Raw genomic sequence first — 17026 nt, 5'->3', positions numbered from 1 at the left:
AACTCTCTATCCCTCTCCCTTGCTCCCTATAAAAAATCAATATATTTAAAAAAATATATATATATATATATATATATATATATATTATTTAAAAAAAATTTTCACAAGAGAATCACGGACCGGTCCTCATTTCTGGTATGTTCTATTACACGTCGTTCAAGGGGAGCCACTGATCAAGTTTAGGCAGTTTCTTGAAAGGTGGGTATCCCTGTACACATGGTGTTCAAAAGGGGTTGGCCCACACTTGGATAACCTAAAAACTTAGCTACCACATGTTTTCTACTTGGGGGGTAAAACAGCGTATGTGCAAAATAACTTATAAAATGCCTTTGAGTTCCTCATATAACATTGCATTTCTACCACTTGTTAATGTTAGGGAACAAAAGGGAAGTAGGAAGGTAGAGGAGTTGGTAGGTAGCGAAAGAGCAAATCCTTGTCAGCGGGAAAATCTCACCATCAGAGAGCGGGAAAGCAGGGTCGTTCTAGCAGAGGAGAGAGTCCAGATGCTTCTGGTGCGGACATCTCACCTGCCTCCAAGAGTAACTGAGCCTCCCTCTCTCACAAAAGCTTTGGCCCGGCCGTCACTTCCCCATTCACACTAAGAAGGCAAATAAGGGACAGCTAAAGCCACTCCGAGAAGATTAGCTTTTAGGGCTTTAATTCAAAACTGATGGAATGAAATACATGCCTGGCTAAGCAGTGGAGCAGGTACAGATAAAGTGTTAGGAGACTTTAAACATGAAGACCAGAGAGTAAATGAAAGATACTATATTATAGATTATCTATAATAATAAAAGCGTAACATGCTAATTAGACCGGACAAACTTCCGGCTGCAAGGAAGCCGGTGCCGGCAGCTGGGGGAAGGCCTACTCTTGCATGAATTTCGTGCATCGGGCCTCTACTAAAATATAAACTTGTTAAAGAAAACAAACACGTATATTATTGTTGTGTAGCTGGGCCAGAAATTAATATACAGAGTGGGCAAAAGTAGATTAACAGTTGTGAGTATGCAAAATGGTTTCTCCCGGTATTGCTGTTTGTTCACTGCTGTATTTTTATTACGAGCAGCTGTACACCTGCTTTGGCTCCCCTGCGTTTGGAGCCACAGCATAGCTCGCAGGGACCTCATAGCTACTATGGAACTCCTGGTCGGGAGATGGAGCTGGCTTGTAGATGTTTAGAAAACAGACTTATTTTTCCCCCATGTATGGCACAGTTTTCAAAGTTTTGCCTTATTTTATTTTATGACAAAATCATAATGGTAACTAACTTTGAAAAGAATGCCAAATGGTTTAAAAAAAAGCCAGAACTTACCTGAGCCCACACGGGCCAGCCCACCACTACCCTGGAGTTCTATGGTAGCTGTGAGAGCACAGCATGCTTTATGCTGGGGGGTCAGGGTGCACTTGGAGTCAGCTTGCACACTGTCAGGAGCCCTTAAAGAGAAAAGTTGGTTTTAAGTGGGAATGTTCAGAACGCCCTTCACCGTGGGCAGCAGAAGCTGCGGCTGTGGCTGGCTAGTGTCTGGGTGCGTCTTCCTCTAGCAGTTTAACTCACTTGCTGGTTCTGCATATTAAAAGGAAACTAGACCACCCTGAATGCCTTTTCTTTATACTCCTAACTATTTGGCTATAGTTCCATCAGGAACTTGGTTTAGTCACAGCAATCTCTTTCCTTTTTTTTTTTTTTCTTTTGGTTAATCCTCACTTGAGGATATTTTTCCATTGATTTTTAGAGAGAGTGGAAGGGAGAGGAAGAGACAGAGAGGGAGAAACATCAATGTGAGAGAGACACATGGTTTGGTTGCCTCCTGCACGCACCCGACCAGGGCTAAGATCCAGCCTGCAACCGAGGTGCATGCCCTTGACCAGAGCGTAACTCGGGACGCTTCAGTCCGCAGGCCAATGCCCTCCAATAAGCCAAACCGGCTTAACCAGGAGCTGCTTCGTAAATAAAATGAGCAATAGTTTTTTTGTTTGTTTTTTGTTTTGTTTGTTTTTTTTAATATATTTTATTGATTTTTTACAGAGAGGAAGGGAGAGGGATAGAGAGTTAGAAACATCGATGAGAGAGAAACATCGATCAGCTGCCTCCTGCACACACACACACACCCCCGGGGGGATGTACCCGAAACCAAGGTACATGCCCCCGACTGGAATTGAACCCGGGACCCTTCAGTCCCCGGCCAACGCTCTATCCACTGAGCCAAACCAGTCAGGGCAATAGTTTTAAGTGTACCTTCAAGTAGGTGCAAGCTCCGTGGCAATCCCAAAAATAGTTTGAGCAGACAAAACAAATCACCTCTAGATGTATTTTTCATACACTAACCAATGGCAACAAGTTAAAATCTTCCATTTCTATTCCCACAATAATGCTATCAAGTCATAACCCTTTCAAAAGGCCAAGAGATGAGAATCACAATTGGAAGTAAATCCTTAATTTAAACTAATCTATACTGTATCAAGATGAGCTTCTACTCAACTCATTCCATAAACTCACTCCATTATGAAAACATCCTCTGTAGAAATAAATATGAGAGTCAATGACAGGAAGTCAAAAGAGTTTCTAATTAGGCTTTTAAATGTTCTATTATTAATCATGACAAACTATGCCAAATACAGCTTATCCTCTGGAGATCTTACCTCCTTGCCTTTGATCAGGTTGTTAGCAACCCCACTGCTGTGGAAATATAAATGCCCCAAATCACGGGAAACGAGGCCTGAATGCTGGTACCTCCCTAAGAAAGCGGATGCTCGCACACACAGGAGAACGGCGCCGAGCGCAGTGGAAGGATTCGCAGGAACATGTCACAAAGTTCCTTTGGAAGGTGATCAGAGATGAGGACAAGTGGTAATGAATTAAAACAGATGATGTGAGTTCAAATTGCAAAGTTCACTTAAAATATGGCCAAGAGAGTCAACGGAGGGGACCCTCTGGCTCTTAGAAACCCAGGGCTCTCGCCAGGAAATAGGGAGCAGCAGAACCACAGTCACCCCCGAAATCAAATCCCACAAGCTCTTCTGACCTCAAGTAAAAACTTCTCCTGCTGCCCTAGCTGGTTTGGCTCAGTGGATAGAGCATCAGCCTGCAAACTTAAGGGTCCCAGGTTTGAATCCAATCAAGGGCACATCCCCAGTGGGGGGCTGCAGGAGGCAGCTGGTCAGTGGTTCTCTCTCATCATTGATGTTTCTCTCTCTCTCTCCCTCTGCCTTGCTCTCTAAAATCAATAAAAATATTTTTTAAAATTTTTTCTCCTGCTATGCTGCTAAGTTATCCTGGCTGAATTTGAAACCAAATTTTAGATTTTTAGAAAAACAGTATTTTAGGTAGGCCTGGAGAAACAGAATAGTCTAGCCCACTCCCTTTTACAAGTGAGAAAACCAGAGGGTAAGTGAACATTTAACAGCAGGTGGGTGTGGGGGGAGGGGGGAAATAAAAGGAAAACCTCTCATGAGAGAGAACTTTCTATTGTTCATATTAAATCTGTATAACTTTGTTTTAGCCAAAATACTCAGAATTAAAACAGAGAATCAAATTGGAAGAAATGCTGAAAAGCTGTTAGTCCATCCTGAGGAGGTGCCAGGTACAAGCACAACACAAGACACCCCTAGAATCTGCCGTGAAGAGCCGGTCCCACGGCCGCAGTAGAGTCGTGGCCTCACAGGATCCGAGGACGCTGAGTGGTCGACTTCCCTCCAAAGTGTCAGGTCCACACATGGAACAACCCACTGGACAGCGTGTCTAACGGGCACGTTCCCGTCTCCTGTGTTTGGGGAAAGGACACTGCTCTCCAACCCAAGCGTCCAAACAAAAAACCTGGTAAGATCTTCATGCCTCTCCTCAGCCCCAACGTCAATTCTCTTCAGTGTTGTGATCCCACCTCTTAGGCTCTCTCAAACACACCCCCTAAGTGGGTACACAAAATGTGTTGCACACGTCTGTGGGGGAGGGGAAATTTCCTGTTTTCCCTTATTTCTGATTGGTCTAATAACCAAACTGACATATGACAGATGAACAGGAGAAAACAACCAAACGTAACCGTGTGTGTGCAAGCAGGGGCTCCCGAAGAACAGGGAGCGGAGGACGGAGCTAAGGACACCGTGGGGCTGTAGTCTGGGACTGCAAAGGGAGGAAGGCAATTCACATGGAGATGGAAAAGCAAAGGTCTGGTAAGCAAATGTTTGCTGGGCCATCTTGACCAATGGGACATGGAGACCTTGATCAATGTTACACTGGAGTTCACATACGACAGTGGTTCTCCACCTTCCTGATGCCGCGACCCTTTCATACAGTTCCTCATGTTGTGGTGACCCCCGATTTCATTGTTACAAATTGAACATAGTTAAAGCATAGTGATTCATCACAAAAACAATATGCAATTATAGATGTGTTTTCCGATGGTCTTAGGCAATATATGTGAGAGAGCAGAACTTTCTATTGTTCTCAACCCCCAGCGGTTCTCAAACTGTGACCCCTTTGCGGGTCGAACAACCCTTTCACACAGACGGAGAGAGACTGGTTCTCTCACCTGTAAAACTTGGTTTCAAATTCAGCCAGGATAACTTAGCAGCATAGCAGGAGAAAACATTTTAAAATATATTTTTATTGATTTTAGAGAGCAAGGGAGAGGGGGAGAGAGAGAAACATCAATGATGAGACAGAACCACTGACCAGCTGCCTCCTGCAGCCTCCCAAGGGTCGTTCGACCCCCAAAGGGGTCACAGGTTGAGAACCGCTGATATACAATGACAGCTCCCCTGGAGTAGTAGGTCCCTCTAGCTATATTATTCGGGGCAGCTACAGAGAGGTAAAGGTTCTCTCTGGGTCTTCTGTTTCTTAAAAATAACCAGCTTAAAATAATAAATATCCCCAAAATAATGGTGGTAATCTGCTCCCCTCCCTTAAAATAGAGTATTACCCAGTCTTAAAAAGGGAGTTCTGACACATACTACAACATGGATGAAGGTTGAGACATCACACTAAATGAAATAAACTAGTCACAAAAGGACAAATACTGTACGATTCCACTTATATGAGGTCCCTAGAATAGTTAGTTTCTCAGAGTCAGAAAATAGAATGGTGGTTCCCAGGGAATGGGGGGGGGGGGGGGAGAATGGAGAATGAGTAGTGAGTGTTAATGGATAGTGTTTCCATTTTGTAAGAGGGATCTGGAGATGGATGGCGATTACAGGTGCACAACAATCTATAATAATAAAAGGGTAATATGCTAATTAGACCGAATGTCATTCCAGACAAGCCGGGCCGGAGGAAAGCCAGTGCAGGCAGCTGGGGGAAGGAAGGCCTACTCTTGCACGAATTTTGTGCATTGGGCCTCTAGTGTGAATATATTTCGTGCCACTGCACCATACACTTAAAAATGTCCAAGATGGAAAACTTTGTTACCTATACTTTACCAAAATTAAAATAAATTTAAAGAAAAAATGATAAAAAGGGTATTATTAAGAGATATTAGAAATGCTTTTCAAATACCACCTATGTAGCATTCCTTCCTCCCCCCAAAAAAGATAAAATGTTTAAATTTTATGTAACCATATCCTAATTGAGGATCATTCTGTAAAATAAATGGCCTGGACTCTGAAAATGTTAATGTCATGAAAGAGTAAATAAGGAAAACAAAACACCTGGGGTGCTGTTTACAGGAAACTGAAGAGATAAAACAACTAAATACCATGTATAACCCTCAGCTGAATGGGACTGGAGCAGTAGCTATTAGTGTAACTATTGGTGAAAATAAACATGGACTTTGAACATTAAATTTCTCTGGATAATTACATTGTATGGCTTTGTAGAGAAATGTCTGTTTTTGTAGAGAAATGACACACACAGAAGTACTTAGAGGCAAAATGCCCAGACATCTGCGGCTAGCTCTCCAAGGGTTCAGGAAAAACTCACACGGAAAGACAGACAGAGCCGGAGAAAGGGAGAGAGCAAAGTGCGAGGCAGTAACAATGGTCAAATCGAGGTCGAAGGCATGTGTCCATGAATGAGACGTGTCACTTTGCCACCGGTTTGAACTCCTCGGAATAAAAGGTTGATGGGGAAAGTGGTCGCCTCTGCATAGCAGGGCTGAAGGTGGAGAAGAGAGAAACACGTGCTTTTCTTTATAAACTCTTCTATCTATAACTGCTTGATGTTTTAGCCCTGTGCATAGTTCAGTAAATGTTTAAAATTAAAGTTATTTTATGGTCAACAGTAAAGTCCTCTGCAGTCTAAACATCTTTTTATATTTAATATTTAAATGATATATCCAGGTTTCATAATTCAGAGTGTTCATGTAATACAGTGCTTTTAAAAACGACAGCCTTTACTAAATAATGATGCATATGCAAGTGTCAGTGTCGCATAACCAGGCATCACCAGTCACTCCCCTCCTCAGCACCCGGAGACACATGACTCGCTGGCAGGCCTGTGCACTCCATCATTTCTAAAAGCCAGGAGTCCTGCCTGAGGCAGATGAGAGGCGGCCAGAAGCATGTCGCTGGCCTTCTAGTTCAGCCACTGCGTGCCTCTCCGTGACACGCGCTCCTGAAAGCGCCTTTGTCCCAGGAGTCAGTCCCCAGCTCCTCCAACAGCCAGGCTGCACTGGCCGCGGGAAAGAAAATGTGTGCGCTCCCCAGACTGGAATCTTTATATTGCTGAGAATTATCACAATTCGCTTAAAAGCCATGACATAAAATGCGCTTTTATAGCCGGAGTTCCAATATGACAAGAGGAAAGCCTTAGAAACCAAAAAGCACCTGAAGCTAACACTCCTTTCATGATGCTAACATAACTCTGTTCCCTGTAACATCAGCAGCCTTGGCTAGGACGGGTATGGAGTGCAAAGATCTGAGGTTTGGTTTGGTTTTGTTTTTCATCCTCACCCAAGGTGACGTTTTAATTGATTTTCAAGAAAGAGAACGAGAGAAACACTGATGTGACAGAGAAACATCAATAGGTTGCCTCCCATAGGCACCGACCGGAGATCAAACACAAAACTTTGGTATGTGGCCTGATTGGGAATCGAACCCACAACCTTTTTGGTGTACAGGACAATGATCAACCAACGGAGCCATCGGGCCAGGACAAGACCTGAGTTTCTATAGCGACACACACATCCCAGGTAAGAGCAGCACACAGCGAACCAAGGACACACAAGGCACTGCCAGCACGCCAGCACTCCGTTACCTTTTATGGAGGCAGTGCCACAGATGTGCTGCAGGAGTCTGTGTATATTTTGGATTCTATTAAAAGCTTTTTATAGAATATTTTAACTCAAACCATTTTTGTTTTTAAAAATGTAATTTAAAATCTAATCATTTTAAATGTCGAAGACTCAAGACCTTTTCCTCAAGCTCTGCCTTTATTCATGAAGTAAAGCCACGTGTTAAGGAAAAAAGGGCACTAAACAGCAGAGTGTCTTCCAGGAGGGCACAGTCACATTCCTCATCACACAGACCGGCCCCCTGGCCTAGAGGAAACCTAGCACTTAGCCAGCTGGGAACTGCAAATGACAGGGAGACACTTTGTAAAGCATATCACTGTCTGACCACTATGCTGTACACTTGAAACCAACACAAAATAATACTGAATGTAAACTGTAATGAAAAATAAAATGTAAAGTCCTTTTCAGAAAACTAAAAAATAACCATAACTTAAATCTATCAGAACAGTGAACAATTTCATTAGCTTCCTCTCTAAATTCCCAAAAAGATGATCTCCAAAAATTAAATATTAGAACACAGATCTGCTACTGGGCTTGCAACTCAGAAGTGGTAATTAGCACAAAGCAATTCCATAGGGCAGAAAAAATTCTAAAGATAGAAAGTTGATTGTGCAAACAGCTGTGGTATACCAACTTGAAACAGGCAAACACAAGCAAAGAAAACAAACCAAGAACTACAGAAATGCCACACTAAAAATCAAGTTCAAATATTGTGGCCTATGGGATGCCAGGAAACAGTAGCAGGTGACAGACTACCTTGGGACCTAGCGATCAGCTTCATGTAGACTATTTATCTGGCTGCCTTGGTATCAAATGTTCTTAAAAAGTTCAAGTAACAGTACTCCTTTCACCGCCGTGAAACTTACACCCACCAGTCACGTGACAGATCCTCGCGCAGTGCTGCTGAGGCTCTGTTTACTTTGACCTCCTCAACAACAACCTTCTCCTTCCTATTTCCCGCTACCAAGCTGGCCTGAGGCTGTTTTTATTTTCCAGTTTCTTATTACTTAGTGTCAGTTTTGTCATAAGTATACATTTTAGACTTAGTGTACATACTTTGGAGATTTTTTTTTTAGTACATGTGCTGCCGAAGCGAGTGCTGAAATGGTTCTTTTAAATGCGTATCAGCAAGCCATACTACAACATACCTAATGAAACCTGGAGAACATGAGGCCGGCAGACAAGTAAAGATTAATTAACCCAACAAAATATAAACACGGAATAATGCTTTTAGCATATTTCAGAGAACAGGACATGACTGCCCAATAAAAACAGGACCATAATCTTGCGTACAACAGTTGGGAGCCATGTTGTGCAGTGAACAGTCAAAACTATCTCCTGACGGGAAAGACAGACTCCACATTACCAAAACCAAGCACAGTCAATCCGTGGCCCTAAGCACCTAGCAACTCTGGAATGGGTGAGAACAGAACTTGACCACAAAGAAACTGATTTGTAAATAAAACAAGACCAGATCCACTACTGGTCATGCTGGTAGTAGTTTTTATTCCACCTTTAAAATGAGCTCAGAGCTCTTAGAATTTGAAGAGGTACAAGGATGTTTGTTCAGAAGAAGAATGGCGTGGCTCAGTGGTTGAGCCTCTACCTATGAGCCAGGAGGTCAAGGTTCGATTCCCGATCAGGGCACATGCCCGAGTTGCGGGCTCCATCCCCAGTGTGGGGCAAGCAGGGGGCAGCCCATCAGTGATTCTCTCTCATCATTGATGTTTCTATCTCTCTCTCCCTCCCTTCCTCTCTGAAATCAATAAAAATATTTTTTTAAAAAAAAAGAAGAAAAGAAAAAATATATGTAAAGAAATAAAAGGTAGCAGCAAGAAGACAGAGTAGTTGTAAGACAAGAAATAATAGCCATAAAGGCAAGGTAATACTTGTTGGTCTAACTTGTGTTTCAAGGAGAAAAAACACTTCAAAGCAGGAGTTCTTATGCTGAGATCCACTAACCTGAAGAAGCAATGCACCTGATTCCCAGAGAATTCGATGGCCCCAGAAGAGGTTAAGAATCATTGTGATGTAGTTCATTTCCATCTATAAACTTACGTGCACTGTAACACCACCTTGTAGTAAACATATGCATAGTACGCTACTGCTTACAAAAGTGTTTTTAAAAGTGTTCCAAAAGGCATGCAGCTAAACTAAAAGACAAGCATGCCTAGATACGAAAGGTCACATCACCTAAGAGCCCATTTACATGGACTACCCAGGATAGGCAAATCCACAGAAAAAGCAAGCACTGTTGGTTACCAGGAAGGAGGGGGGAAGGGGATATGAAGTAACTGCTTAACCGGTACAGGGCTTCCTTTTGGGGTGATGAAAGTATTTCAGAACCAGATAAAGGTGGTGGCTGCACAACACTGTGAATGCACTAAATGCCACTGAATTGTTCACTTTCAAAATGGTGGATTTTGCTATGTGAATATGACCTCAATTTAAAAAATTAAAAATAAATAAAACCCTTTTGCCCTAGCCAGTTTGGCTCAAGTGGATAAAGTGTCGACCTACGGACTGAAGGATCCTGGGTTGATTCCGGCCAAGGGCACATGCCTGGGTTGTAGGCTTGATCCCCAGTGTGGGGCGTGCAGGAGGCAGCCAATCCATGATTCTCTCTCATCGATGTTTCTCTCCCTCTCCCTTCCTCTCTGAAATCAATAAAAATATGTTAAAAAAAATAATTTTTTAAAAAAAAAACCCTAATTAAAAAAACTTCTTAAAATAAATAATTAAAACCCTTTTGTATTTCCTTATTTTAAAAAAAAAAGACAACCACTCTCTGTGTTGCCCCAACTCGGGGAGGGAGCAGAGAACCCCAGGATGAACTGGGACCACACAGGGAGAAGCTGAAGGTGCTTCCCTCCTGGTCCTCAGGGCAGGGATGTGGGGCTACGTCACAAGTGCCTGCTGGGTTTGGTGTTCAGAGGGCTCATCTGCAAGACATTCTTTTTGCAGGGCAAAACTAAAAAAACTCAGATTTTTTTTTTGTAAATTTCCTCTTAGGACTTGCAGGTTTCATATAGTTATGGCTTCTGTATTCTTGGGGCTATATTCAAGGGGATAAATGAGAGAAATTAATACTGGGGAAAATATATATACAGAGAAGCCATGTTTGAAGCTTAACTATTGTTCCACAAGATGTTTACCTTTAGTAGTTACTCAACATTTCCTTTACAAAACTGAGTATCAATGTAAAGCACCCCATCCAAATATTCAAAATCAAATTTCTCAAAACAAAAGAAAAAATGTGGCTCAGCTGATTGAGCATCTTCCCATATACCAAAAGGGTGCAGGTTCGATTCCTGGTCAGGGCACATACCTTGGTTGTGGGTTCAATCCCCGGTCGAGGTGCATACAGGAGGCAACCGATTGATGTTCCTCACATCAATGTTCTCACATCAATGTTTCTCTCTTCCTCTCTCACTCTCTCTCTAAATCAATAAACATATCCTCAATAAGGATTTAAAAATAAAGGAAAAAGAAAACATGGAAGAGTCAACTGCTTTTGTGAAATTATATCACAAATAATTAACTTACAACATGTCTACCCTTTAACAGCTCTGAGCCAGTAACTGGGACCAATATCCAGAACTTCCTTAGAAAAGCACTAAAACCACAAAACACGCAAATCATGATTGACCTGTGGAATCAGTTGGCCTTGTGAAATCAAGTTTCATAGAGTTTGTAAGTACTTACTGCATGACAGTCATGTAAAACTGACATCATATTTTCAAGGTCAGCATTATTATGTTTGTGCAACTTCTCGGAGTCATACATTTTTGTGATATTTTTAACATCTGACTACAGCTCCACCATCACAAGGTGCTCGCGCTGTTTACCACACGGAAGCAGCAGCTGTGTTCCTCAGCCCCAGCTCCCTTCAGTGCATCGAGCAGCCGTTTGCAACCCCAGGTATGTATTTTACTACTGATGTGTAGAACACTGTAACTTAGAAGTTTTGCTCCCTATTGATGGAGACACATACACAATGAAACGGAGGCAATTTAGGACAAAGTTTAACAAGATCATGCTGAATGAACTAAATGCTAAGTAATATTGACCCTGCTTATATCTTTCATGTCACTGTCAATATCTTTTCCCATCCCATTCAATAAAATGCAAAAACTTACCCACACAAGCATTGAGGAACAGCCAATCGGTCTTTTTCATCCTGTTCTTAATTTGCTTTAGTTTTTTGAAGTCCACTTCAAGCTCCTCCTTGCTGCCCACGGCGCCCGCCAACTCAATCCTCTGGAAATCCATCTGCAGGTCGGAGTCCCGCCTCGTGGTGGGAGGCGACCTTCTTTGGCTGTTGCTGCTGCTGCAGCTTCCCCTCCACCGAGCCCTGTCCTGCTCATTTATTATTGAAGACGCCTCTTCAGTCTCTGCCAACTCTATCGCTTCAATATTATTAGGTCTGGGATGATCGCAAACAACACACTTTTTAGCCTTGGCCCAGTTTTCATATGTGCAAATAGAGCAAGTCCAATGCTGGGTCCTTGTGTTCAGTTTATTTCTGTCATTGTATTCCTCGCAAGGATCAACAGAAAAAGCAACTGGTCTGGAGCCAGATCCTGAGGATTGAGGAGACTCTGTGGGACTCCTGGTCCTGCGCTGGGATAAGCACTGGGTACATCTGATTGCTCTCGGCCAGTTCAAATACGTGCACATGTGGCAAGACCATTTATTTGCATTCTCCATGCTGTACGAAGACTTAACCCTTGGTCTTGCACTAGAGTCTGGGCATATCAAAGGACTACTTCCTCCTTCGGTGCTGGAAGGATCCCAATCTCGACCAACATCACTGGAACCGCTTTTGAATGGATCTTCTGTGATAATAGTTCCACTAGGTCTCTGGGCGCGACACATAGTGCACTTGATTGCAGACGGCCAGTTTTCATACGTACAATATTCACAAGCCCACTTAATTCCACGTTCTGACATTGTGCACTTCTTGAAGTGAGTTATGTCAAGCAGGAAGCTATAAATAATTAGGACATGGTTATTAAAACAATAACGACATAATTCCACCTCTGAATATATGCCCCCAACATAAAAGTGTGCTTTCATTTACAAAATACAAATTTTTCCAAAGATGCATGTAAGATTTCATAGTGAACTATCCTATTTTCTTTTTTTAATTTCAGGCACTGGAGATAAATTCCCAAAGAAAAACCTTAGCTCTCTCAGGATTTAATGAAATTGTATTTCAGAATGCAAGAGAGAGGAGAAACTAAGTGTGCTGTGGGAGGGAGGGAGCCTAAAGCAGGGAAGCCACTAACAGAAACGTTTCATGTCAGCCAGTAATCGCCATCAAGTTAGAAAAGGAACCAACAGTTCGAAGACTCAAAGGGAAGGAAAGGAACACAAACCAAGGATCTTAAACACATAGCCATTCTCAAATCACGAGCAACATGGATTAGTATGCTCTCTAGGTGTAGCATCATAATGCTTGATTTACTAAAGAATTCAGAAGATCAAAGTCAATTCTCTTATTCTTGCTAAGGGAGAAAAACAGCGGAAAGTGTTAATTATCCACTGCTCTTAATAAGCACAGGTAAAAAGGAAAGATGTCGAGGAGCAATCCTTACAATTAACCAAGTAACATTGAGATAGAGAAAAAGTTGCTTGATAGCCTACATATCCTCACAACCTAGGTCTGTCTGAAACAATAAATAAAAAGCGCAGATCACCTATACGTGAGACAATGAAATCGACGGAATGTCGCCGAGATGACTACAAGCATATCACTCCAATATAATTTTGAATACTCATACTCAAAATATTCAGTATTTGAAATACACTGAAAATTCAATTCATATTCAAAACATATTCACTATTACAGTTTACTAGGATTCAACACTGGGCCTAAAACTACACTAAAATGAAGACTTCACTATTTAATGATAACTAATTTATGAATGATGCAACTTAAAAGACAAATTGAATCATAACTTTTTTTTTAATGGTTTGAATGTAGGCATTGGCCACTAAAGCCAGCCTTTCCGTTTTCTTAAATCCCTTCTCAACTAAATTAATGTCGCTCCACCTACTTTTAACCAGAAAAGTAAGAGAAACCCTAGAGAGGGTAAGGACGCTCTTCCAGACACTTTCTCGGGTGTTTCCTGAACCTGGAGGCTCCATCTTCCACTTGACAAGTGCCCCCACTCGCCACGCCCTCACGCCCTGGGCAGTATGAACCGGTAAGAGGACAAACTCTACACGAAAGGCTACCATTTAATAGCTAAAATAAAAACCACTTACTAAGACTTTAGTTTTCATGCTATGACCTCCACCTTGCACAGGATTAGTTAGAATAAACGTATGGGTTATAAGTCACACCAAAGACAAGATTCAGTCTCCCTCGGGAGATCCTGCAAAACGGGCTAAGTGGTCTGTCTGACTGTGAATAGCTCTAATCCTGTAAAGGAGACCAAAACTCAATTTCACTTGAAGCCTGCTACTTTATCCAAAATATTTTTAAAAGGCTTTATTTTAATCAATTCTCTATTTTACTCCTGCTCACTTCTTTTAATAATGAACTACTATATTTAGAATTTTAATTTAACACAGCAATAAAAGTAGCTGGTTGGGCTGGTCAAATTAGACAATGGAAAGACATTTTTCTATGAAACCTTAAATGGATGAGCACTAAATGCACATTAATATTAACTCAGTAGTGCTAGTCAATTCCCACCTGCAATGCTTATTATTACTGAAGGGGGGAAACTGCTATAAACCAAGTAAAAAACAAACACAAAACAATAATTTGCTTATATTTACTAGTAGTTTCGAAGGTTTTCTTCTTCAGCAACAGTATTGTTCCCTGGCCCCGCTAGCTTATATCTGCCTTGCTTAGAGTTTTAAATTTAGTTTGTACACACTGATTACACATGATGTGACAAGTGTTTTGAAAGTCAGAGAACTAGAATCATGTAAGTATCCCTAAAATGGACAATTGAGATTTAATGGCAATTTTCATATTAATTAGGCATTTTCTTCCTTTAGTTTCTCGGGGAAAAAATTAATTCCTTGCTCATGCTATTGGAAGTTAAAATGAACAAGTAGAAACTTACATGACAAGACAAATGACAGGGATACTCTAAGTCATTTCACTATTTCATTTACAATATTCACATTCAAAAATCTATGCATCCTTTGACTACTCCTTACTTTGATATGTCTGTAGGCTCAACTAAACAGCTTACCTTACATTATTATCTTAGCTACTCCTCAGGGCACAGAGGTGCCCGCACAGCATATTGAAAGGTCCATGTCTGACAAGGAGGTTTGGCATAAAAAATGGAAGCATCCGTGTCAGATATGCCTGGTAAATAGCCTACCTTCCAAAATACCCAGTAACTAAGCAAAACCAAAGCCAAGCTCAAGGCTTAGGATCAGGGCGTTATATTTGTATTAGACAGTAACAGATACAATGTCCACTCTACGGGAAGTTGGAACTTTGGAGAAATTCTGCTTTTGGTAACAGAAAGCTAAAATTCACTGGAGAGGATTATCTGGGAGAGCCATTTATTCCGGTGGCAATCAGTAAATGGAATGTAAGAGGAAAGATAACAACAGCTCAACTATGTGATTCTGCATTACTGAGATGAAATTAACACTACATTTTTTTCTTCCAGATGTCAACATCCCTAAAAGGACATAAAATCTTTTGTAACAGCAACCAGCTCTGTAAGTATTGCACACTGAAAAACAACACCGTTATTAAATATCTTTTAAGTTATTAAGATATAGTCAGATGTCCAAGTAAATTTAATTTTCAAGTCTGATTTTACATTAACGTAGACTTCCTGTGCTATCCAATGAATGATACTTCAATTAATTGGTACAATTAAGCAGCAATAAAATCTGCATAATCTGGACCTTATTTAAGGGGAACCAGACACAACTGCTACCCTTAAAACATATTCCTTGGTTCAAAGGCCACTGCAGCAGTTCCCATCCTGTAAAACAAAGGCCATGAATCCATCTGTGCATCAAGCTCTGCCACATGTCTCCAAGCACATCAACCCTGTCCAGTACCAATTCCTAACTGCTTTGGATCATACCCTTCCCAGTTCAAATAATGATGAAAGCACACGTATTATGGATATATGGGTTAGTGGCTGGGGGGAAGGGAGGGGCTAGTAATTGAACACCTTTTATACTGTCATGCTTAATAACAAATTAATTAAGCCATATTTGTGAAGCTCTACTTAAACACTGTAGAAGACATATCTACACTGAAGTCTATACTACAAATTCCCCCACCTACTGAAGCCTGTGAAGGAACCGTAGAAGGGAACAATCCTCAAGTACAAACTCCTTAAGAAACAGACAGAGAAGCTCAGCTGCCAGTTTCAGATGATAAAGTATCCAAAGAAAGGACTAATATCAGTCTTTAAGGTTCTAAATTAGCTTTAGTAATACAAGTCTATATTTAGTAATATAAATATCTGTTCATAGAATCATTGACGGAAGTATTAATTAATATAAACCTGTAGAGACTTACAAATGCTCAAAAAGCATCTTAGGGGAATAAAGATGAAGCTAAAAACTAAAAGGATATTCCAAACATGTTGAATTTCCATGTTCTGCTAAAATATTGCAAGGTAATTAATTGTGAATTATAATATTTATATGAAGTACTACTTAACTCTTATGCCAAAAATTCCAGTTATGTCCTCTTTTCTCCTCAGCATCTTTCTACATCACTGTCTTCCTCACAACAGTCGACTGAATAAATAACTGGTCTTGAGCGAGACCCTGAGACTGTTGATACGCTGAAGCCTCTCTCTACAATCTGACCTCATTCCAGGGCTCCAATCGCTTCCCACATCCTACAGTAAACCTCTTATCTTCCTCTGACAACAAACTCCTACCCTGACTTCCCCAGTCCCCACTGAGGACACCATCAATGCCCTTGCACCAGCATAAATGCAAAATCATCTTAAATTGTGCCTCTGTATGCCCCGCATGCTCTCTGTAGCGGTCTCTGTCCAGTTCTTTTCTTCCCCTCCCAACTGCATCACCCCTGCCTCAGCCAGGTCAGACTCCCTCCTCTAAGACCTCCTAAGCGCCTTCCCTTTCTAAATGCATCCAGGTCACATCTTCAGCATCAATCTCCCAAGAACAAGACTTCCTGAGCTCTCCCCTCCCCATGTGCCCACACAGAACACACATACCCCAGCCTCATGCACAACCCCGCCAATAATACACACTTCAAGGCAGCGGTCGCCAACCGGTGGTCCGCGGGCTGAAAGGTTGGCGACCGCTGCTCTAGCACCAGCTGAGAAACACAAGTACTACCCATCCTGTGAGGCGGGGTTCAAGGCTCATCTCTCTCATGAAGTTTTTTTCAAGTCCGAGCAATCACACTTCTAGTGACATCTGACACTGACTGTATTTCCTCTTGGAGCTAGCTGAGTTCTGAACACGGTGTGTGCCCTGTATCATGCCCTCCCCTCAGTTTCAATCAGGCTGCCAAGCTTTCAAAACTTCTGGCTCAGGGCTTCTGGTATGGAATGTGAGCCGCTGAAGAGACTACACTGAGTGGCCTGAAGAAAGGAGAGTAGAGGTTTGGGCGACTCAGGCAAAAGAAAGGAATTCTAGGGGGCGGGATCCACTCCTGTGGCAGGACCTCAGTGGACAGTGGTTGCCACTAACAACTAGATGTCAAGCCACAGCACTCGTGAGACGGTTACCTATGCAAACCCTGGGGGACAGATACATGAGATTTAATTCTGCTCATCTCTCTATATGCATATAATTTTTCATAATGAAAAGTTTTT

At 41.8% G+C, this 17026-nt stretch overlaps 1 protein-coding gene and 2 long non-coding RNA genes across 3 annotated transcripts in view; 2 read left to right on the top strand and 1 right to left on the bottom strand.

Annotated features, from left to right (window-relative positions):
• Nucleotides 1-12216, bottom strand: part of ZRANB1 (zinc finger RANBP2-type containing 1) — a 28034-nt gene extending 15818 nt beyond the window's left edge. The window contains exon 1 of the mRNA XM_006103980.2: nt 11366-12216. Coding sequence (XP_006104042.2) covers nt 11366-12179 — 814 coding nt within the window. The 5' untranslated portion in view covers nt 12180-12216. The remainder of the gene's footprint in view (nt 1-11365) is intronic.
• On the top strand, nt 3212-13523 carry LOC111823512. Its single transcript, XR_002826542.1, has 3 exons — nt 3212-4170; nt 10794-11147; nt 13299-13523. It is a non-coding gene; the product is annotated as an uncharacterized LOC111823512 (long non-coding RNA).
• A 1348-nt stretch (nt 13524-14871) lies between these two features.
• Nucleotides 14872-16190, top strand: LOC111823514. The gene is made up of 2 exons (XR_002826545.1): nt 14872-14927; nt 15935-16190. It is a non-coding gene; the product is annotated as an uncharacterized LOC111823514 (long non-coding RNA).
• Nucleotides 16191-17026: the final 836 nt, after the last annotated feature.

The sequence above is a fragment of the Myotis lucifugus genome, unplaced genomic scaffold (assembly GCF_000147115.1).
Source record: "Myotis lucifugus unplaced genomic scaffold, Myoluc2.0 scaffold_526, whole genome shotgun sequence".
NCBI classification, from domain to species: Eukaryota; Metazoa; Chordata; class Mammalia; order Chiroptera; family Vespertilionidae; genus Myotis; species Myotis lucifugus.
The sequence above is the reverse complement of the archived record's forward strand: the minus strand, read 5'-3'. Positions and strand labels throughout refer to the sequence as shown.